Source organism: Oncorhynchus nerka, linkage group LG20 (genome assembly GCF_034236695.1).
Source record: "Oncorhynchus nerka isolate Pitt River linkage group LG20, Oner_Uvic_2.0, whole genome shotgun sequence".
NCBI classification, from domain to species: domain Eukaryota; kingdom Metazoa; phylum Chordata; class Actinopteri; order Salmoniformes; family Salmonidae; genus Oncorhynchus; species Oncorhynchus nerka.
This window is the reverse complement of record NC_088415.1, coordinates 4,584,695-4,606,959: the sequence shown is the minus strand read 5'-3', so window position 1 is coordinate 4,606,959 and position 22,265 is coordinate 4,584,695. Positions and strand designations below refer to the sequence as shown.

The 22,265-nt window shown below is 45.3% G+C and overlaps 1 protein-coding gene across 1 annotated transcript in view; it reads left to right on the top strand.

Moving 5' to 3' along the window:
- LOC135563138 (uncharacterized) overlaps window positions 1-22,265 on the top strand; it is a 29,656-nt gene that overhangs the window by 5,627 nt on the left and 1,764 nt on the right. The window contains exon 2 of the mRNA XM_065006119.1: window positions 18,031-18,611. Coding sequence (XP_064862191.1) covers window positions 18,031-18,611 — 581 coding nt within the window. The remainder of the gene's footprint in view (window positions 1-18,030; window positions 18,612-22,265) is intronic.

Below are 22,265 nucleotides of genomic sequence, written 5' to 3'. Positions count from 1 at the left end.
TTTTTTGAAATCAACAAAGCATGAGAAGACTTTGCCTTTGTTTTGGTTTGTTTGTTTGTCAATTAGGGTGTGCAGGGTGAATACATGGTCTGTCATACGATAATTTGGTAAAAAGCCAATTTGACATTTGCTCAGTACATTGTTTTCACTGAGGAAATGTACGAGACTGCTGTTAATGATAATGTAGAGGATTTTCCCAAGGTTGATGTTGAGCCATATCCCACGGTAGTTATTGGGGTCAAATGTGTCACCCCTTTTGTGGATTGAGGTGATCAGTCCTTGGTTCCAAATATTGGGGAAGATGCCAGAGCTAAGGATGATGTTAAAGAGTATAGTGTAGCCAATTTGAATTTGTGGTCTGTATATTTTATCATTTCATTGAGGATACCATCAACACCACAGGCCTTTTGGGTTGGAGGGTTTTTATTTTGTCCTGTAGTTCATTCAAGGTAATTGGAGAATCCAGTGGGTTCTGGTAGTATTTAATAGTTGATTCTAACATTTGTATTTGATCATGTATATGTTTTTGCTGTTTGTTCTTTGTTGAGCCACAAATATTGGAGAAGTGATTTTCCCATACATGTCCATTTTGGATAGATAATTCTTTGTGTTGTTGTTCGTTTAGTGTTTTCCAATTTTCCCAGAAGTGGTTAGAGTCTATGGATTCTTCAATTACATTGAGCTGATTTCTGACATGCTGTTCCTTCTTTTTCCGTAGTGTATTTCTGTATTGTTTTAGTGATTCACCATAGTGAAGGCGTAGACTCAGGTTTTCTGGATCTCTATGTTTTTGGTTGGACAGGTTTCTCAATTTCTTTCTCAGGTTTTTGCATTCTTCATCAAACCATTTGTGATTGTTGTTCATTTTCTTCAGTTTTCTGTGTGACATTTTTAGATTTGATAGGGAAGGTGAGAGGTCAAATATACTGTTAAGATTTTCTACTGCCAAGTTTACACCTTCACTATTACAGTGGAACGTTTTACCCAGGAAATTGTCTAAAAGGGATTCCACACTACTTTCCTTCCATCTATAGCATTTCTTAATATTACTCAGTTCCTTTGGCTTTGATGCCTCATGATTGAGTACTGTTCTGTTCAAGTAGACTGTGATTTTGCTGTTATCTGATAAGGGTGTCAGTGGACTGACTGTGAACGCTCTGAGAGACTCTGGTTGAGGTCAGTGATAAAGTAGTCTACAGTACTACTGCCAAGAGATGAGCTATAGGTGTACCTACCATAGGAGCCCCCTCGAAGCCTACCATTGACTATGACCCAGTGTGCGACAGAGCTGCAGGAGTTGTGACCTGTTTTTGTTGGTTATGTTGTCATAGTTGTGCCTTGGGGGAGAGGGGAGAGAATGCTGTCATATGGGGGATGGAATGCTGTCACCTCCAGGTAGGTGTTTGTCCCCCTGTGTGCTGAGGGTGTCAGGTTCTTGTTCGGTTCTGGCATTTAGGTCGCCACAGACTAGTACATGTCCCTGGGCCTGGAAATGATTGATTTCCCCCCTCTAGGACGGAGAAGCTGTCTTCATTAAAGTATGGAGATTCTAGTGGGGGAATATATGTAGCACACAGGAGGACATTTTTCTCTGTTAAAATCATTTCCTTTTGAATTTCTAGCCACTTTTAACCACTTTTGAAATTCTTGCCAAATGTCAAATGTTCCTGTTTTGATTAATTTATTGGAGGGAGTTAGGTCTGCTCTATATCAAATTAGCATACCACCTGAGTCGCTTCCTTGTTTCACACCTGGTAGTTTGGTGGATGGGACTACCAGCTCTCTGTAACCTAGAGGGCAACCAGTGGGTCTGTCTCCTCTATACCATGTTTCTTGTAGGATGACAATGTCTGTATTTCCGATTTACTTGATGACGTCCAGGTTCCTGCTCTTAATCCAAAGGCAGATGACCTCAGGCCTTGGATATTCCAGGATGAGATTGTGAAGGCTTTGTGTTCCTTAAAGTGTTCGATGTTATTGGTCGTGTGCTTTGGCCTCAGGCCAGTAAGTGTGTGCCTGCTGAGCGTCTGGTACATTCCATTGTCTTGGTCCATTGTCTTGGGCTAGTGTAAGACTGGGGGTTGGGCCTGTTTGCCCGCTCACGGCCTGGGTGTATGTGTGACTTCCATGTTGGGGCCCTCTTTGTGGGGGTGGGATGCATTCGGTGGGCAAGAGGGGCATAGGTCTGATCTGAGGGGGCCTAAATGGCGTGTGGGCATGGTTGACTTGGGGGGGGTGTTGATTGGTTGGGATGCGGGTGTGGATGTGGCTGGTGGTGTTGTGGTCTGGATGTAGGTCCTCTCGGCGTGGGTCTGGGGAGGGGGGCGTCCAGCAGGTCTGGGAGAGTGTCTCGCTGGTCTGGGCGGGGTGGCTATTGATCTGTTGCTCCTGTGTGAAGTGTTGGGGCTGCGTTTGAGAGCGATGTCCTTTAGGGTCCGAGCGAAGGTGGGCACTGCTGCCTTGTATAGGGGACTTGGTCATAAAGGCTGTCCAGGGTGGAGTGGTGGGCCAGGAAAACATTTGGTTCTGAGGCACAATCATGGGAAATACTTGCGTTTACCCGCAGTATGGTAGGTAGCAGGGTGGAAGTCTTTTGTGGTAGCAGGGTGGAGATAACCACTTGTTGGGGAAAGTAGAAGAAGCTTTTTCAATCACTCCCTTCAGTGCTGTGGCCACCCTTTCCTGCTGTGTTCTCAGGTCGTTTGTGTCTGTGTGTATTATTATGTGACTGGGTGACCCTAGTTGGTCCTCAGACAGAAGGTCTAGGGCGTTATGGGTGTATGGACACCAGAGTTTAGACACACTGTGTTTGGGGAAAAGGGTATATTTCCCGTTTGAGTCCATAAGGAGTGTCTGTGTCTTGTGTATGTCCTCAGTGGGTGTGGGGGGGTTGTTCTTGTCTATCAGGGTGGCTGACATGGGGGGTGCTCAGAGGGGGTGAGATCCCCTGGGCTTGGGGTTCTTAATATGTCTGTCCTGCTGTGATATCAATGTGGTCAGGGTCTGGGGTGGGCTGTTCTGCGGGCTTCTCTGTGGGGGGTGGCCACCTCTCTAATGGGTTGTTCTCTGTCACACGCCATCCCCATCACCCTCTCCTCCAGCAGTCTGATCCTCTCCTCTAGTGCTCGGTTCTTCTCCTGCTCCAGCTCTTTCTCTTGTAGATGTTGTCTCACCACAGTCCAGAGTGCAGATATGTCTCTCTCCACCTCCAGCTCTCCGGGTCTGGTTAATGGGGTGTTGTTGTGCTGGACTGTTGTCTGGGTCTGTGCTGACTGGACTGTAATCACCTGCTGTTCCAGCTCCACCTGCCTTACCTCCAGCTGGGTGAATGTATCCTTCATTTCAATGAGGGGGTAGTACTCTGTGCTGGGAGGTTGACTTTCCGCTGGGGGTGGCTCGTCTGTGGGGTTATATAATGAAGAGGTCTGGTCTGACCCGTTCGGGGTGGGGGTGTCTTTCTCAAGGGAGAGCTTCTCCTGCTGGGCTTATTCTTTGATTTGGTGAAAGTCCAGTTGAAACTGTTTGGGGTTGCCCTGTACCATTACTGTTCCAGACTTATAGAGGTTTATATTAGCTGACTCAGAGTCCTCGTTGTCTAGTATCCTGAGTGTCCACCCCTTGTTAACCCCCCCTCTCTTAACAAAGGGGTAGTGTGCTAATATAGCACTGTGCCATGCCAGGGGATGGTTTGTGTGGAAGATAAGGTTGCTGATGTTCCCATTTTTATAATAGTCAGCAAAAAGTGTCTCTTGATTTTCCATAAGGAGGTTCATTTTGTAATCTTTTCTTGCCTTATTATTCATTACATACACAAGGTACTGTATTTTAATTACCTCTGAACAGCGGGAGGCAGCTTCTAATGCCTCTCCATTTGGTTGGAGTAGACAGTGTGACTCTCCTGCCATTGTTGGGCTAAAGGGCTTTGACATTCTTACCTGACACGTCAGTGCTAATTGAAGCTGTATCAAGCTTTAGCAGCCTTAATTTAGCACCATAATAAAGTAGTGAAATGTATTTTTCTTCTTGGCTTTTGGAAATAAAATGTAGCTTCAGACTGAACATGACTCACTCAGTTCCAGGTTGGACGGTGTTTTCAGGTTTCTGATGTTTTCCAGATTGTTTCCTGTGGTGGAATAATAATCTTTGGTAATTGTAAGCCTTCCAGGTGATTCCGTCATTCCGGCCAAAATCAGGTTATAGATTTGGAGTTCTGATTTGGAGTGAAGGTTATGTTGTAGAGGGTAGCATCCTGTAAATGTTCCTGACAAAAAAAATCTAATTTTATCCAACTCTAAATCTATCTTTTTTAAGAACATACTGAAAAATGCAGGAGCTCATCTGCTCATGACCTCTCCTCTCTATCTCTTAATGTCTCTCTGGCTCTCTCTCTCTCTTTCTGGCTCCATGTCTTCCCCCTCTTGGCTCCATGTCTCTCTCTCCAACTCTCTTGGCTCCATGTCTCTCTCTCCAACTCTCTTGGCTCCATGTCTCTCTCTCTCCAACTCTCTGTCTCTCTCTCTCTCTGGCTCTCTGTCCCTAGCTCTCTGTCCCTATCTCTCTGTCTCTCTCTCTCTGGCTCTCTGTCCCTCTCTCTCTGGCTCTCTGTCCCTATCTCTCTGTCCCTCTCTCTGTCTCTCTCTCTCTGGCTCTCTGTCCCTATCTCTCTGTCTCTCTCTCTCTCTGGCTCTCTGTCCCTCTCTGTCTGGCTCTCTGTCCCTCTCTCTCTGGATCTCTGTCCCTCTCTCTCTGCCCCTCTCTCTCTGGCTCTCTGTCCCCCTCTCTCTCTATCTCTATCTCTGGATGTGTAGATGCCTTTAAAGATGTGTAGATGTATTTAAAGATGTGTAGATGTATTTAAAGATGTGTAGATGTGTAGATGTCTTCAAAGATGTGTGTGTAGATGTCTTTAAAGATGTGTAGATGTGTAGGTGTCTTTAAAGATGTGCAGATGTATTTAAAGATGTGTAGATGTCTTCAAAGATGTGTAGATGTGTAGATGTCTTCAAAGATGTGTAGATGTCTTTAAAGATGTGTAGATGCCTTTAAAGATGTGTAGATGTGTAGATGTATTTAAAGATGTGTAGATGTGTAGGTGTATTTAAAGATGTGTAGATGTCTTTAAATATGTGTAGATGTCTTTAAATATGTGTAGATGTCTTTAAAGATGTGTAGATGTGTAGATGTATGTAAAGATGTGTAGATGTCTTTAAAGATGTGTAGATGTGTAGATGCCTTTAAAGATGTGTAGATGCCTTTAAATATGTGTAGATGTGTAGGTGTCTTTAAAGATGTGTAGGTGTCTTTAAAATAATATATTATGTGGCAAAAAGACAAGTGGGGGACATTTTTCATGAATTTGAGTCACCCAAGAGATTGATTGGCTAGTAGCTGGGGACATTTTGAAGGCGGGTGTAATATGAAGGAGATGCTATTGGAAGGGAAGTATTGCTGTATAAGATGTAACCAGAACAGCCCGTAGTGCAGAATGATTCTGTAGCGTGAGTCAGCATGATGTAGATGATAATAATAATAACAACAACAACAACAACAACAACAACAACAACAACAATAATAATAATACGTTTTATTTGTAATGTGCCACAAGAATAAAACATCAAATCACTTAAAAACACATAGTAAAGACACGACTAGAGACAAATCAGATGAGACATATATACAGTGTTATGATTATAATGGTTTTAGAGAAGTCAGTACAGTGTTAGGATTATAATGGATAGAGAGAAGTCAGTACAGTGTTAGGATTATAATGGATAGAGAGAAGTCACTAAGTGTTAATTATAATGGTTTTAATAATAATAAGTGTTAATTATAATGGATAGAGAGAAGTCATACAGTGTTAGGATTATAATGGTTTAGAGAAGTCAGTAAGTGTTAATTATAATGGATTAAGAATAATCAGTACAGTGTTAATTATAATGGATAGAGAGAAGTCAGTACAGTGTTAGGATTATAATGGATAGAGAGAAGTCAGTACAGTGTTAGGATTATAATGGATAGAGAGAAGTCAGTACAGTGTTAGGATTATAATGGATAGAGAGAAGTCAGTACAGTGTTAGGATTATAATGGATTAGAGAAGTCAGTACAGTGTTAGGATTATAATGGATCGAGAGAAGTCACTACAGTGTTAGGATTATAATGGTTTTAGAGAAGTCAGTACAGTGTTAGGATTATAATGGATTAGAGAGAAATCAGTACAGTGTTATGATTATAATGGATAGAGAGAAGTCAGTACAGTGTTAGGATTATAATGGATTAGAGAAGTCAGTACAGTGTTAGGATTATAATGGATAGAGAGAAGTCAGTACAGTGTTAGGATTATAATGGATAGAGAGAAGTCAGTACAGTGTTAGGATTATAATGGATTAGAGAGAAATCACTACAGTGTTAGGATTATAATGGATAGAGAGAAGTCAGTACAGTGTTAGGATTATAATGGATAGAGAGAAGTCAGTACAGTGTTAGGATTATAATGGATAGAGAGAAGTCAGTACAGTGTTAGGATTATAATGGATTAGAGAAATCAGTACAGTGTTATGATTATAATGGATAGAGAGAAGTCAGTACAGTGTTAGGATTATAATGGATTAGAGAAGTCAGTACAGTGTTAGGATTATAATGGATAGAGAGAAGTCAGTACAGTGTTAGGATTATAATGGATAGAGAGAAGTCAGTACAGTGTTAGGATTATAATGGTTTTAGAGAAGTCACTACAGTGTTAGGATTATAATGGATTAGAGAGAAATCACTACAGTGTTAGGATTATAATGGATAGAGAGAAGTCAGTACAGTGTTAGGATTATAATGGATAGAGAGAAGTCAGTACAGTGTTAGGATTATAATGGATTAGAGAAATCAGTACAGTGTTAGGATTATAATGGATAGAGAGAAGTCAGTACAGTGTTAGGATTATAATGGATTAGAGAAGTCAGTACAGTGTTAGGATTATAATGGATAGAGAGAAGTCAGTACAGTGTTAGGATTATAATGGTTTTAGAGAAGTCAGTACAGTGTTAGGATTATAATGGATTAGAGAGAAGTCAGTACAGTGTTAGGATTATAATGGATTAGAGAGAAATCACTACAGTGTTAGGATTATAATGGATAGAGAGAAGTCAGTACAGTGTTAGGATTATAATGGATAGAGAGAAGTCAGTACAGTGTTAGGATTATAATGGATAGAGAGAAGTCAGTACAGTGTTAGGATTATAATGGATTAGAGAAATCAGTACAGTGTTAGGATTATAATGGATAGAGAGAAGTCAGTACAGTGTTAGGATTATAATGGATTAGAGAAGTCAGTACAGTGTTAGGATTATAATGGATTAGAGAAGTCAGTACAGTGTTAGGATTATAATGGATTAGAGAAGTCAGTACAGTGTTAGGATTATAATGGATAGAGAGAAGTCAGTACAGTGTTAGGATTATAATGGATTAGAGAAATCAGTACAGTGTTAGGATTATAATGGATAGAGAGAAATCAGTACAGTGTTAGGATTATAATGGATAGAGAGAAGTCAGTACAGTGTTAGGATTATAATGGATAGAGAGAAGTCAGTACAGTGTTAGGATTATAATGGATTAGAGAAATCAGTACAGTGTTAGGATTATAATGGATTTTAGAGAAATCAGTACAGTGTTAGATTATAATGGTTTTAGAAGTCAGTACAGTGTTAGGATTATAATGGATTAGAGATTATAATGGTTTTAGAGAAGTCACTACAGTGTTAGGATTATAATGGATTAGAGAAGTCAGTACAGTGTTAGGATTATAATGGATAATGGTTTTAGAGAAGTCAGTACAGTGTTAGGATTATAATGGATTAGAGAAATCAGTACAGTGTTAGGATTATAATGGATTAGAGAAATCAGTACAGTGTTAGGATTATAATGGATAGAGAGAAGTCAGTACAGTGTTAGGATTATAATGGTTTTAGAGAAGTCAGTGTTAGGATTATAATGGTTTTAGAGAAGTCAGTACAGTGTTAGGATTATAATGGATTTAGAGAAGTCACTACAGTGTTAGTTATAATGGATGTTAGGTGTTATTATAATGGATTAGAGGATAGAAAGTCAGTACAGTGTTAGGATTATAATGGATAGAGAGAAGTCAGTACAGTGTTAGGATTATAATGGATTAGAGAAATCAGTACAGTGTTAGGATTATAATGGATAGAGAGAAGTCAGTACAGTGTTAGGATTATAATGGATAGAGAGAAGTCAGTACAGTGTTAGGATTATAATGGATTAGAGAAGTCAGTACAGTGTTAGGATTATAATGGATTAGAGAAGTCAGTACAGTGTTAGGATTATAATGGATAGAGAGAAGTCAGTACAGTGTTAGGATTATAATGGATAGAGAGAAGTCAGTACAGTGTTAGGATTATAATGGTTTTAGAGAAGTCAGTACAGTGTTAGGATTATAATGGATTAGAGAAATCAGTACAGTGTTAGGATTATAATGGTTTTAGAGAAGTCAGTACAGTGTTAGGATTATAATGGTTTTAGAGAAGTCAGTACAGTGTTAGGATTATAATGGTTTTAGAGAAGTCACTACAGTGTTAGGATTATAATGGATTAGAGAAGCCAGTACAGTGTTAGGATTATAATGGATAGAGAGAAGTCAGTACAGTGTTAGGATTATAATGGATAGAGAGAAGTCAGTACAGTGTTAGGATTATAATGGATTAGAGAAATCAGTACAGTGTTAGGATTATAATGGATTAGAGAAGTCAGTACAGTGTTAGGATTATAATGGATTATAATGTTAGGATTATAATGGATTAGAGAAGTCAGTACAGTGTTAGGATTATAATGGATTAGAGAAGTCAGTACAGTGTTAGGATTATAATGGTTTTAGAGAAGTCAGTACAGTGTTAGGATTATAATGGATTAGAGAAGTCAGTACAGTGTTAGGATTATAATGGATTAGAGAAGTCAGTACAGTGACAGTGTTAGGATTATAATGGATAGAGAGAAGTCAGTACAGTGTTAGGATTATAATGGTTTTAGAGAAGTCAGTACAGTGTTAGGATTATAATGGTTTTAGAGAAGTCAGTACAGTGTTAGGATTATAATGGATAGAGAGAAGTCAGTACAGTGTTAGGATTATAATGGATAGAGAGAAGTCAGTACAGTGTTAGGCTTGTACTCCACAAGCCCCTCGAAACAGGTAGGTCTCATACCTGGTTTTAAAACTATCAATGCTATCGGCAGCTCCGACATGAAGGGCCAGGGTATTCCAAAGGCAAGGGGCAGCAGAGACGCTGTCCGCCCATGGTGCAAAGCCCACCAGGATGCCCGAGGTCGGAGGAGCGTAGGAAGCGGACGGGGTAGTGGGGCTGGAGGAGCTGTGAGAGGTAGGAGGGTGCAGTCATGTAGGGCCTTGAGGGTGAGCACACACCCTGGATAGGACGCTAGTCTATTGCAGGTCCTTAGCCCCTCTCCATCCATTACAGTCTGAAGGACCGTCAGAAGGGAGGTGTTTCAGTCTGAAGGACCATCAGGAGGGAGGTGTTCCAGTCTGAAGGACCATCAGAAGGGAAGTGTTCCAGTCTGAAGGACCATCAGAAGGGAGGTGTTTCAGTCTGAAGGACCATCAGAAGGGATGTGTTCCAGTCTGAAGAACCATCAGAAGGGAGGTGTTTCAGTCTGAAGGACCATCAGAAGGGAGGTGTTCCAGTCTGAAGGACCGTCAGAAGGGAGGTGTTCCAGTCTGAAGAACCATCAGAAGGGAGGTGTTTCAGTCTGAAGGACCATCAGAAGATCAGAAGGGAAGTGTTCCAGTCTGAAGGACCATCAGAAGGGAGGTGTTCCAGTCTGAAAGACCATCAGAAGGGAGGTGTTTCAGTCTGAAGGACTGTCTAAAGGGAGGTGTTCCAGTCTGAAGGACCATCAGAAGATCAGAAGGGAGGTGTTCCAGTCTGAAGGACCATCAGAAGATCAGAAGGGAAGTGTTCCAGTCTGAAGGACCATCAGAAGATCAGAAGGGAGGTGTTCCAGTCTGAAGGACCATCAGAAGGGAGGTGTTTCAGTCTGAAGGACCATCAGAAGATCAGAAGGGAAGTGTTCCAGTCTGAAGGACCATCAGAAGGGAGGTGTTCCAGTCTGAAGGACCATCAGAAGGGAGGTGTTTCAGTCTGAAGGACTGTCTAAAGGGAAGTGTTCTGGTCTCAAAGACCATCTCAGCCCACTCTCTGTCTCTCTGCGCTCATATCAACATCTTGCTAATTGTGTTTTGCATAACAACGACAAAAGGAGTTGGACCTACACCACAAACAGATCTTGGACCAGGTTAATATGAACAACAATTAACTAGGCAAGTGACTAGGCAACAGAATAGATAAGAGACGGTAGCAGCAGCGTATGTGATGAGGCAAAAGACTTGGTACAAAGTGGGTTCAGTGAAGATACAGGAGTCCGGGTAGCTTGGCTTGTGGGGTTGAAGCTGTTTAGGGTCCTCTTGGTTCCAGTTTTAGTGCATCGATACCGCTAGCCATGCAGTAGCAGAGAGAAACAGTCAATGACTTGGGTGGCTGGAGTATTTGAACATGTTTAAGGCCTTCCTCTGATGCCTGCTATAGGGGTCCTGGATGGCAGGGAGCTTGGCCCCAGTGATGTCTTTGCCTACCACCATCGTGTTGTCAGAAAACGTAATGATGGTGTTGGAGTTGTACGCGGCCACGCGGTCGTGGGTAAATAGGAAGTACAGGAGGGGACTGAGCACGAACCCCTGAGGGGCTCCCGTGTTGAGGGTTAGCGGGTTAGCGTGGCGGATGTGTTGTTGCCTACCCTCACCACCTGGGGGGCGGCCCGTCAGGAAGTCCAGGATCTAGATGCAGAGGGAGGAATTTATTCCCAGGGTCCTTAGCTTTAGTGATGAGCTTTGTGGGCACGATGGTGTTGAACGCTGAGTTGTAGTCTATGAACCACACTCTCACGTACGTCATCTGTAGATCAGTTGGGGAGGTATGTGAATTGGAGTGGGTCCAGGGTTTTGGGGATGATGTTGACGTGAACCACGACAAGCCTTTAAAAGCATTTCATGGCTACAGATGTGAATGGTACTGGGCAATAGTCATTTAGACAGGTTACCTTGTCGTTTATGGGCACAGGGACTATGATGGACTCCTAGGTATTACAGACAGGGTCAGGGAGAGGTTGAAAATGTCAGTGAAGACATTTACCAGCTAAGTATGCATCCTGTTAATCCATCTGGCGACCATCTCGCGACCTTGTGAATGTTAAGCTTTTTAAAGGTGTTACTCACAGCTACGGAGAGCGAGATCACGCGGTCGTCCTGAACAGCTGGTGTTCTCATGGTTCATTGTTGTTTGCCTTTGCCGAGCAAAGAAGACATTCAACTTTTCTGGTCGGCTTACGTCACTGGACAGTTTGCGTCTGGGTTTCCCTTTGTAATCTGTGATGCCACATCCGACGAGCGTCAGAGCCGGTGTGGTACGATTCGATCTCAGTCCTGTATTGACGATTTGCCTGTTTTAATGGCTCATTGGATGTCGTAGCGGGATTTCTTATAAGCGTCTGGATTATAGTGTCCCTTCTCCTTGAAAGCGACAGCTCTAGCCTTTACCTCAGTGTGGTTGTTCGGTCACTGTGGAGACAACGTCTACGATGCACTTATTAATGAAGCCAGTGATTGATGTGGTCCTCAGTTGTTATCAGATGAATCCCGGAACATATTCCAGTCTGTGTGAAACAGTCCTGTAGCTTAGCAACCGCTTCATCGGACCACTTCTGTATTAAGCGCGTCACTGGTAATTCCTGTTTGAATTTTTGCATGTAAGCAGGATTCAGGAGGATAGAGTTATGGTCAGATTTGCCAAATGGAGGGCGAGGGAGAGTCTTGTATGTGTTTCTGGTTTTGTAGTAAAAGTAAAAAATGATGTTATTATGGATTTCAGTTTTCCTGCGTTAAAATCACCGGCCACGGGTAGAGCCGCCTCTGGATGAGCGTTTTCCTGTTTGCTAATGGCCAAATACACCTCGCTGAGTATCGTCTTAGTGCCGACATCGGTTTCTAGTGGTAAATAGAAAGCTACGACAAATCTTGAAAAATAGTCTGCATCTTATCACGAGGCATGGTCTGCAGTATGGTCTGCAGCTTATCAAGAGGTATGGTCCTCAGTATGGTCTGCAGTGTATCATGAGGTATGGTCTGCAGTGTATCATGAGGTATGGTCTGCAGTATGGTCTGCAGTGTATCATGAGGTATGGTCTGCAGTATGGTCTGCAGTGTATCATGAGGTATGGTCTGCAGTGTATCATGAGGTATGGTCTGCAGTGTATCATGAGGTATGGTCTGCAGTGTATCATGAGGTATGGTCTGCAGTATGGTCTGCAGTGTATCATGAGGTATGGTCTGCAGCATATCATGAGGCATGGTCTGCAGTGTATCATGAGGTATGGTCTGCAGTATGGTCTGCAGTGTATCATGAGGTATGGTCTGCAGTATGGTCTGCAGTGTATCATGAGGTATGGTCTGCAGTGTATCATGAGGTATGGTCTGCAGTGTATCATGAGGTATGGTCTGCAGTGTATCATGAGGTATGGTCTGCAGTGTATCATGAGGTATGGTCTGCAGTATGGTCTGCAGTATGGTCTGCAGTGTATCATGAGGTATGGTCTGCAGCGTATCATGAGGTATGGTCTGCAGTGTATCATGAGGTATGGTCTGCAGTGTATCATGAGGTATGGTCTGCAGTATGGTCTGCAGTGTATCATGAGGTATGGTCTGCAGTATGGTCTGCAGCGTATCATGAGGTATGGTCTGCAGTGTATCATGAGGTATGGTCTGCAGTATGGTCTGCAGTATGGTCTGCAGTGTATCATGAGGTATGGTCTGCAGTGTATCATGAGGTATGGTCTGCAGTATGGTCTGCAGTGTATCATGAGGTATGGTCTGCAGTATGGTCTGCAGTATGGTCTGCAGTGTATCATGAGGTATGGTCTGCAGTGTATCATGAGGTATGGTCTGCAGTGTATCATGAGGTATGGTCTGCAGTGTATCATGAGGTATGGTCTGCAGTGTATCATGAGGTATGGTCTGCAGTATGGTCTGCAGTATGGTCTGCAGTGTATCATGAGGTATGGTCTGCAGTATGGTCTGCAGTATGGTCTGCAGTATGGTCTGCAGCGTATCATGAGGTATTCTAACTCAGGCGATGGTCTGCAAAAGGTATGGTCTGCATGGTCTGACACTTCTGCAGTGTAACATTAGAGGTATGGTCTGCAGTGCACTGCAGCTTCTGCAGTGTAATGAGGTACTGCAGTCTGCAGTAAAACACCTGCTCTGCAGCTGCAGCGTATCATGAAAACACCAAAAATGTGACACTTCCTTAACATTAGAGATTGTGCACCAGCTTCTGTTAAAACTTCTCTTAAAACACCTGCTCCCTTAAAACACCTGCTCCCTTAAAACACCTGCTCCCTTAAAACACCTGCTCCCTTAAAACACCTGCTCCCTTAAAACACCTGCTCCCTTAAAACACCTGCTCCCTTAAAACACCTCCTCCCTTAAAACAACTGCTCCCTTAAAACACCTGCTCATCTGGTCTCCACGATGCATGGAGAAGCCCACCAGATTATACAGTACCCGTCAAATGTTTGGACACATTCTTGAGTTTTTCTTTATTTGTACTATTTTCTACATTGTCGTATAATAGTGAAGACATCAACACTGTGAAATAAACACATATGGAATCATGTAGTAACCAAAAAAATAATAAATAAAATAATAAAATAAATAAATAAAATAATAAAAATAATAAATAAAATAATAAAATAAATAAATAAAATAATAAAAATAATAAATAAAATAATAAAATAAATAAATAAAATAATAAAATAAATAAATAAAATAATAAAAATAATAAATAAAATAATAAAATAAATAAATAAAATAATAAAATAAATAAATAAAATAATAAAATAAATAAATAAAATAATAAAAATAATAAATAAAATAATAAAATAAATAAATAAAATAATAAAATAAATAAATAAAATAATAAAAATAATAAATAAAATAATAAAATAAATAAATAAAATAATAAAATAAATAAATAAAATAATAAAATAAATAAAAAAATAATAAAAATAATAAATAAAATAATAAAATAAATAAATAAAATAATAAAATAAATAAATAAAATAATAAAATAAATAAATAAAATAATAAAAATAAATAAATAAAATAATAAAATAAATAAATAAAATAATAAACAAATCAAATTATGTTTTATATTTGAGCTTCTTCAAAGTAACCACCCTTCGCCTTGATGACGGCTTTGCACCCTCTTGGCATTCTCTCAACCAGATTCATCCCTTCGCCTTTAAAAAAACACACACACAAAACTTCAGCGCCATCAAAACTCACTGACTGCAGCAGCACTGTGAGTCATAACACAAACTCTGTGAGTCATAACACTAACGCCATCACAGTCGTATTTCTGGCAACACTATCTGACTCATTCAGTACATACAGACCCCAGAGCCCTGGCTGGATGAAACACACCTAACCAATCTGGTCAGATCTTTTAACCACCTAACTGGGAAATCAAACTACGTCTTCTCCCAGCCAACCAATCAAAACCACGTCAAACCTTTATTCATTATTAACCACCTAGCTAGCCAATCAAATCTCCTCGGAGTCACAGGTAACCAATCAAACCACGTCAAACCTTTATTCATTATTAACCACCTAGCTAGCCAATCAAATCTCCTTGGAGTCACAGGTAATCCTAGGTTGAATCCATAATCACTGGACAATGTAATGGATGTTATTAACACATACAGCACTTTCCATCAGGTGTCAGAAGTCCGCTTGACATTTTATAGGGGTGACTCACCTCAATCATAACAAATCTGTACTTAATAAATAATTCAATTAAAATCTATACTAGTGTAGCCACCGACATCCCTAACATAGATCATACCACTTTTAAACACTTTTAAGAAGAAATAGCGTGATAATTTGTCTACAGAAGAACATTCTGTGCGTATCAAGGATGATGGGTAAAGGTTTTATAAATCACAGGAGAACGTTCTGGCTGGAGCCCCTCTAGTGCTGTAGTCAGCAGATCCTGAGTTATGAAAACAGTCCTGGCTGGCAGTTTCTCCTAAGGAAGAGAAGAGAGGATGATAGATAGAGGTTGGGGAGGTGGGAACTTCTGAGACCCCGATCCAGCCTCACCTGTGTGTGTGTGTGTGTGTGTGTGTGTGTGTGTGTGTGTGTGTGTGTGTGTGTGTGTGTGTGTGTGTGTGTGTGTGTGTGTGTGAATAAGGACACAATGTTTGTTGAGCAGCACTGACCCCACACTCCTCTGACTCACTCTACAAATGAAAGGATGTGTGTGGGAGAAGTCAGGATTGTACAGGAGGAGGGAGGGGAGGAGGAGGAGGAGGAGGGAGGGAGGGAGGAGGAGAGGAGAGGAGGAGGAGGGAGGAGGAGGAGAGGAGGAGAGGAGGAGGAGGAGGAGGGGAGGAGAGGAGGGGAGGAGGGGAGGAGGAGGGGAGGAGAGGGGAGGAGGGGAGGAGGAGGAGGAGGAGGAGGAGGAGGAGGGAGGAGGAGGGGAGGAGGGGAGGAGGGGGTGGAGGAGAGGAGGAGAGGAGGAGGGGAGGAGGGGAGGAGGAGGGGAGGAGGGGGAGGAGAGGAGGAGGGGAGGAGGGGAGGAGGGGAGGAGGAGGAGGAGGAGAGGAGGAGAGAGGAGGAGGGGAGGAGAGGGAGGGAGGGGAGGAGGAGGAGGAGGAGGGGAGGAGAGGAGGAGGGGAGGAGGGGAGGAGGAGAGGAGGAGGGAGGAGAGGAGGAGGAGAGGGAGGGAGGAGGGAGGAGAGGAGGGGAGGAGGGGAGGAGAGGAGAGGAGAGGAGGAGAGGAGGAGGGGGAGGAGGGAGGAGAGGAGGGGAGGGGAGGGGAGGGAGGAGGAGGAGGAGGAGGGAGGGAGGAGAGGAGGAGAGGAGGAGAGGGGAGGGAGGAGAGGAGGAGGAGGGAGGGAGGAGGGGAGGAGAGGAGGAGAGGAGGAGAGGAGGAGAGGAGGAGGGGAGAGGAGGAGGAGGAGGAGGAGAGGGAGGAGAGGAGGAGAGGAGGAGGAGAGGGGAGAGGAGGAGAGGAGGAGAGGAGGAGGGGAGGAGAGGAGGAGAGGAGGAGGGGAGGAGAGGAGGAGAGGAGGAGGAGGGGGGTGGAGGAGAGGGAGGAGAGGAGGAGGGGAGGAGGGGTGGAGGAGAGGAGGAGAGGAGGAGAGGAGGAGGGGACAGGACAGGCAATTAGAGGAGAGAAGGAGGGGTGGAGGAGAGGAGGAGGGGAAAGGAGGGTAAAGAAGGAGGAGGGGTGGAAGAGAGAGATGAGGACGGGAGGAGAGGAGGAGATGATGAGAGGAGGGTAAAGGAGGGGGAGGAGGAGGGGGAGGAGAGTAGAGGAGTGGAAAATGGGGGGAGGGGAGGAAGAGAGGAGATGAGGAGAGGAAAGGAGGGTAAAGAAGGAGGAGGGGAGGAAGAGAGGAGATGAGGCGGAGGAGAGGAGGTGAGGGTAAAGGAGGAAGAGGGATGGAAAAGAGGAGTGGAGAAGAGTATAGGAGGGGAAGACAGGAGGAGGGGAGGAAGAGAGGAGATGAGGGTAAAGGAGGAGGAGGGGTGGAAGAGAGGAGGGGGGATGGGGGCTGGAGAGTTCGATAGGAAAAGAGGAGAGGAAGGGAGGGGCGATGGGAAAAACTAGTTTAAAGCCTGTCATTAAAGTGAGAGCTCTTCTTCCACACGTAGGTTGACCTCTCAAAAGGTTTCTAACCTCAAGGGTCGTTCCTGGTTAAATAAAGGTTCAATAAAATAAGCTACTGAGCAACTGTCTCATTGTCAACATATATGATTACGTTTAACGACAAAAACATATATATTAGCGTTAGCATTAGCCACCTAGCTAACGTTAGCCAGAACAAATTGGAATTCGTAAAAATATCATACATTTTGCAAATTCGTTAACATTTAGCAAACATTTAGCAACATATTGTATGAAATGGATGATGGACATGAATATAAAATGAATAGATACATTCTTAGAGAGAAAAAATACTTCCAAAACAGTTCTTCGGCTGTCCCCATAGGAGAACCATTTTTGGTTCCAGGTAGAGAACCCTTTTGGGTTCCACGTAGAACCCTTTGTGGAAAGTGTTCCACATTAAATCCTAAAGAGTTCTACATGGAACCAAAAAGGGTTCTTCAAAGTGAAATAGATAATAAACAGAAGTTCAATAAACAATCAAATTGAACAGTAAACATTAAACATTACACTCACAAAAGTTCCAACGGAATAGAGACATTTAAAATGTCATATTATGTGCAAATGGTTACAGAACAAATGGGAAAATAAATTAGCATAAATATGGGTTGTATTTACAATGGTGTTTGTTCTTCACTGGTTGCCCTTTTCTTGTGGCAACAGGTCACACATCTTGCTGCTGTGATGGACCACTGTGGTATTTCACCCAGTAGATATCCGAGTTTATCAAAATTGTTTTCTAATTCTTTGTGGGTCTGTGTAATCTGAGGGAAATATGTGTCTCTAATATTGTCATACATTGGGCAGGAGGTTAGGAAGTGCAGCTCAGTTTCCACCTCATTTTGTGGGCAGAGTGCACAAGTAATTATCTTTTTGTTTTCTCATGATTCGATTTGGTCTAATTTTGTGACTGTCATGGGGCTCTGTTGGGGTCTGTTTGTTTGTGAACAGAGCTCCAGGACCAGACCTCACAACCATAAAGGGCAATGAGTTCTACAACTGATTCAAGTATTTTTTACCCAGATCCTGTCGAATTTTATGTTCCTTTTGATGGCATAGAAGGCTCTTCTTGTCTTGTCTCTCTCTCTCTGTCTCTCTCTCTGTCTCTCTGTCTCTGTCTCTGTCTCTCTCTCTCTCTCTCTGTCTCTCTCTGTCTCGCTCGGTCTCTCTCTCTCTCTCTCTCTCTCTCTGTCTCTCTCTCTATCACTCTCTCTCTTACTCTCTCAGTCATTGTCTGCTGCCCGTGGCGTGGAGGGACAAGGTCTGGATGCCACAAGAGGCGGGGTTAGGCGTCTCCGCAGAGACCTCCGTGATTCACTGCCGTACGAGGCCGGGATGATGTCCTATCCTGGCGAGTCGGCTGACGTCTTAACCCGGCGGGGGGGTAACGAGCTGCTCTATCAACCAGAGGAGTGGAGGGGGCAGGGCTTAGGACAGGCTCTGCAGCAATTGGTGGAGAACGACCAGAGGCGGGAGCAAGAAACAGCATACTTGGCCGGGTTGCTCCGCCTCCTCAGTGAAGTTGATGTCCAGGGGCCCGGAGAGGAGGGCGGTGAGGAGATCCAGGGGCCAGGGGACTTCCAGGTGCCCTATCCCCCAGACTACGATGAGACAGAGCAGGGGATGAGAATGGGAAAGTCCCAGGCTGCAGCTTCATGGCAGGGCCTACTGGACCCCCAGCTCACCCAGGCTCTGCTCAACAGATACAGGCAGGAGAGGCTGCAGCAGCAGGCCGGGTTACCAGGACTACCAGCCGCCATCAACAGGCTTGAAACAGGCAGCCAGGACCGAGACGAGGAGGCTCTGAGGTAAGGAGAGAGAGAACGGAGAGCGAATGGAGAGAGAGATGGGGGCAGAGAGTGAGGAGAGAGGGGTGGGGGGGGCAGAGAGAGAGGAAGAGAGGAGAAAGGGGGGCAGAGAGAGAGAGAGAGAGATGGGAGCAGAGAGTGAGGAGAGAGGGGTGGGGGGCAGAGAGAGAGGAGAGAGGGGGGGGGGGCAGAGAGAGAGGAGAGGGGGGGGCAGAGAGAGAGGAAGAGAGGAGAAAGGGGGCAGAGAGAGGAAAGAGAAGAGAAACATTAAAGAGAGAGAGATGAGAGAGAGGTGAGGGGCAGAGAGAGAGAGGAAGAGGACAGAGAGAGGGGGCAGAGAGAGGTTAGAGAGAGAAGAGAGGGGGCAGAGAGAGAAGAGAGAGAGAGAGGGGGCAGAGAGAGAGAGGAGAGATGGGGCAGAGAGTGAGGAGGAGAGGGATGGGGGACAGAGAGAGAGAGAAAGGAGGAGGGGGCAGAGAGAGAGATGAAGAGAGGAGAGAGGAGGGGGCAGAGAGATATCGAGAGGAAGAGATGAGAGAGAGGGGGGCAGAGAGAGAGAGGAGGAAGAGATGAGAGAGAGAGGGGGCAGAGAGAGAGAGGAAGAGATGAGAGAGAGAGAGGGGGCAGAGAGAGAAGGAAGAGATGAGAGAGAGAGGGGGAGATAGAGAGGAAGAGATGAGAGAGGGGGGCAGAGAGAGAGAGAGGAAGAGATGAGAGAGAGGGGCAGAGAGAGAGAGAAGAGATGAGAGAGAGAGGGGGCAGAGAGGGAAGAGAGGAAGAGATGAGAGAGAGAGGGGCAGAGAGAGAGAGAGGAAGAGATGAGAGAGAGGGGGCAGAGAGAGAGAGAAGAGATCTTCTAGAGAGGGGGAGAGAGAGGAAGAGATGAGAGAGAGGGGGGGCAGAGAGAGAGAGGAAGAGATGAGAGAGAGAGGGGGCAGAGAGAGAGAGGAAGAGATGAGAGAGAGAGGGGGGCAGAGATAGAGAGGAAGAGATGAGAGAGGGGGGCAGAGAGAGAGAGGAAGAGATGAGAGAGAGGGGGGCAGAGAGAGAGAGAAGAGAGAGAGAGAGAGGGGGCAGAGAGAGAGAGGAAGAGATGAGAGAGAGGGGGCAGAGAGAGAGAGGAAGAGATGAGAGAGAGAGGGGGCAAAGAGAGGAAGAGAGAGAGAGAGAGGGAGAGAGAGAGAGGAAGAGATGAGAGAGAGAGGGGGGCAGAGAGAGAGGAAAGATGAGAGAGAGGGGGGGCAGAGAGAGAGAGGAAAAGATGAGAGAGAGAGGGGGCAGAGAGAGAGGGAAGAGATGAGAGAGAGGGGGGCAGAGAGAGAGAGGAAGAGATGAGAGAGAGGGGGGGCAGAGAGAGAGAGAGCAAGAGATGAGAGAGAGAGGGGCAGAGAGAGAAGGAAGAGATGAGAGAGAGAGGGGGCAGAGAGAGAGAGGAAGAGATGAGAGAGAGAGGGCAGAGAGAGAGAGAAGAGATGAGAGAGAGAGGGGGCAGAGAGAGAGAGGAAGAGATGAGAGAGAGAGGGGGCAGAGAGAGAGAGAAGAGATGAGAGAGAGAGGGGGCAGAGAGAGAGAGAGATGAGAGAGAGAGGGGGGCAGAGAGAGAGGAAGAGATGAGAGAGAGGGGCAGAGAGAGAGGAAAGAGAGAGAGAGAGAGAGGGGCAAAGAGAGAGAGGAGAGATGAGAGAGAGGGGGCAGAGAGAGAGGGAAGAGATGAGAGAGAGGGGCAGAGAGAGAAGAAGATGAGAGAGAGAGGGGGCAGAGAGAGAGAGAAGAGATGAGAGAGAGAGGGGGGCAGAGATAGAGAGGAAGAGATGAGAGAGGGGCAGAGAGAGAGGGAAGAGATGAGAGAGAGGGGGCAGAGAGAGAGAAGATGAGAGAGAGAGGGGGCAGAGAAAGAGAGAGGAAGAGATGAGAGAGAGAGAGAAGAGATGAGAGAGAGAGGGGGGCAGAGAGAGAGAGGAAGAGATGAGAGAGAGGGCAGAGAGAGAGAGGGAGAGAGAGAGGGGGGCAGAGATAGAGAGAAGAGATGAGAGAGGGGGCAGAGAGAGAGAGAGAAAGAGATGAGAGAGAGGGGGCAGAGAGAGAGAGAGGAAGAGAGAGAGAGGGGGCAGAGAGAGAGAGGAAGAGATGAGAGAGAGAGGGGGGCAGAGAGAGAGAGGAGAAGAGAGAGAGAGGGCAGAGAGAGAGAGATGAAGAGAGGAGAGAGAGGGGGCAGAGAGAGCGAGAGGAAGAGATGAGAGAGAGAGGGGGCAGAGAGAGAGAGGAAGAGATGAGAGAGAGAGAGGGGGCAGAGAGAGAGAGGAAGAGATGAGAGAGAGGGGGCAGAGATAGAGAGGAAGAGATGAGAGAGGGGGGGCAGAGAGAGAGAAGAAGAGATGAGAGAGAGAGGGGGAGAGAGAGGAAGAGATGAGAGAGAGAGGGGGCAGAGAGAGAGAGGGAAGAGATGAGAGGGGCAGAGAGAAGAGAGATGAGAGAGAGAGGGGGGAGAGAGAGAGAGGAAGAGATGAGAGAGAGAGGGGGCAGAGAGAGAGAGGAAGAGATGAGAGAGAGAGGGGCAGAGAGAGAGAGGAAGAGATGAGAGAGAGAGAGAGAGAGAGGAAGAGAGAGAGAGAGAGGGGGCAGAGATAGAGAGGAAGAGATGAGAGGGGGGAGAGAGAGAGGAAGAGATGAGAGAGAGAGGGGGCAGAGAGAGAGAGAAGAGATGAGAGAGGAGGGGGCAGAGAGAGAGAGAAAGAGATGAGAGAGAGGGGGGCAGAGAGAGAGAGAAAGATGAGAGAGAGAGGGGGGCAGAGAGAGAGAGGAAGAGATGAGAGAGAGAGGGGGCAGAGAGAGAGAGGAAGAGATGAGAGAGAGAGGGGGCAGAGAGAGAGAGGAAAAGATGAGAGAGAGGGGGGCAGAGAGAGAGAGAGGAAAAGATGAGAGAGAGAGGGGGAGAGAGAGAGGAAGAGATGAGAGAGAGAGGGGGCAGAGAGAGAGAGGAAGAGATGAGAGAGAGGGGGCAGAGAGAGAGGAAAGAGATGAGAGAGAGAGAGGGCAGAGAGAGAGAGGAAGAGATGAGAGAGAGAGGGGGCAGAGAGAGATGAGAGAGAGAGGGGCAGAGAGAGAGAGAGGAAGAGATGAGAGAGAGAGGGGCAAAGAGAGAGAGGAAGAGATGAGAGAGAGAGGGGGCAGAGAGAGAGAGGAAGAGATGAGAGAGAGGGGGGGCAGAGAGAGAGAGGAAGAGATGAGAGAGAGAGGGGGCAGAGAGAGAGAGGAAGAGATGAGAGAGAGAGGGGCAGAGATAGAGAGGAAGAGATGAGAGAGGGGGCAGAGAGAGAGAGGAAGAGATGAGAGAGAGAGGGGGCAGATAGAGAGAGAAGAGATGAGAGAGAGAGGGGGCAGAGATAGAGAGGAAGAGATGAGAGAGGGGGCAGAGAGAGAGAGAGGAAGAGATGAGAGAGAGAGGGGGCAGAGAGAGAGAGAAGAGATGAGAGAGAGAGGGGGCAGAGAGAGAGAGGAAGAGATGAGAGAGAGGGGGGGCAGAGATAGAGAGGAAGAGATGAGAGAGGGGGGCAGAGAGAGAGGGAAGAGATGAGAGAGAGAGGGGGCAGAGAGAGAGGAGAAGAGATGAGAGAGAGAGGGGGGAGAGAGAGAGAGGAAGAGATGAGAGAGAGA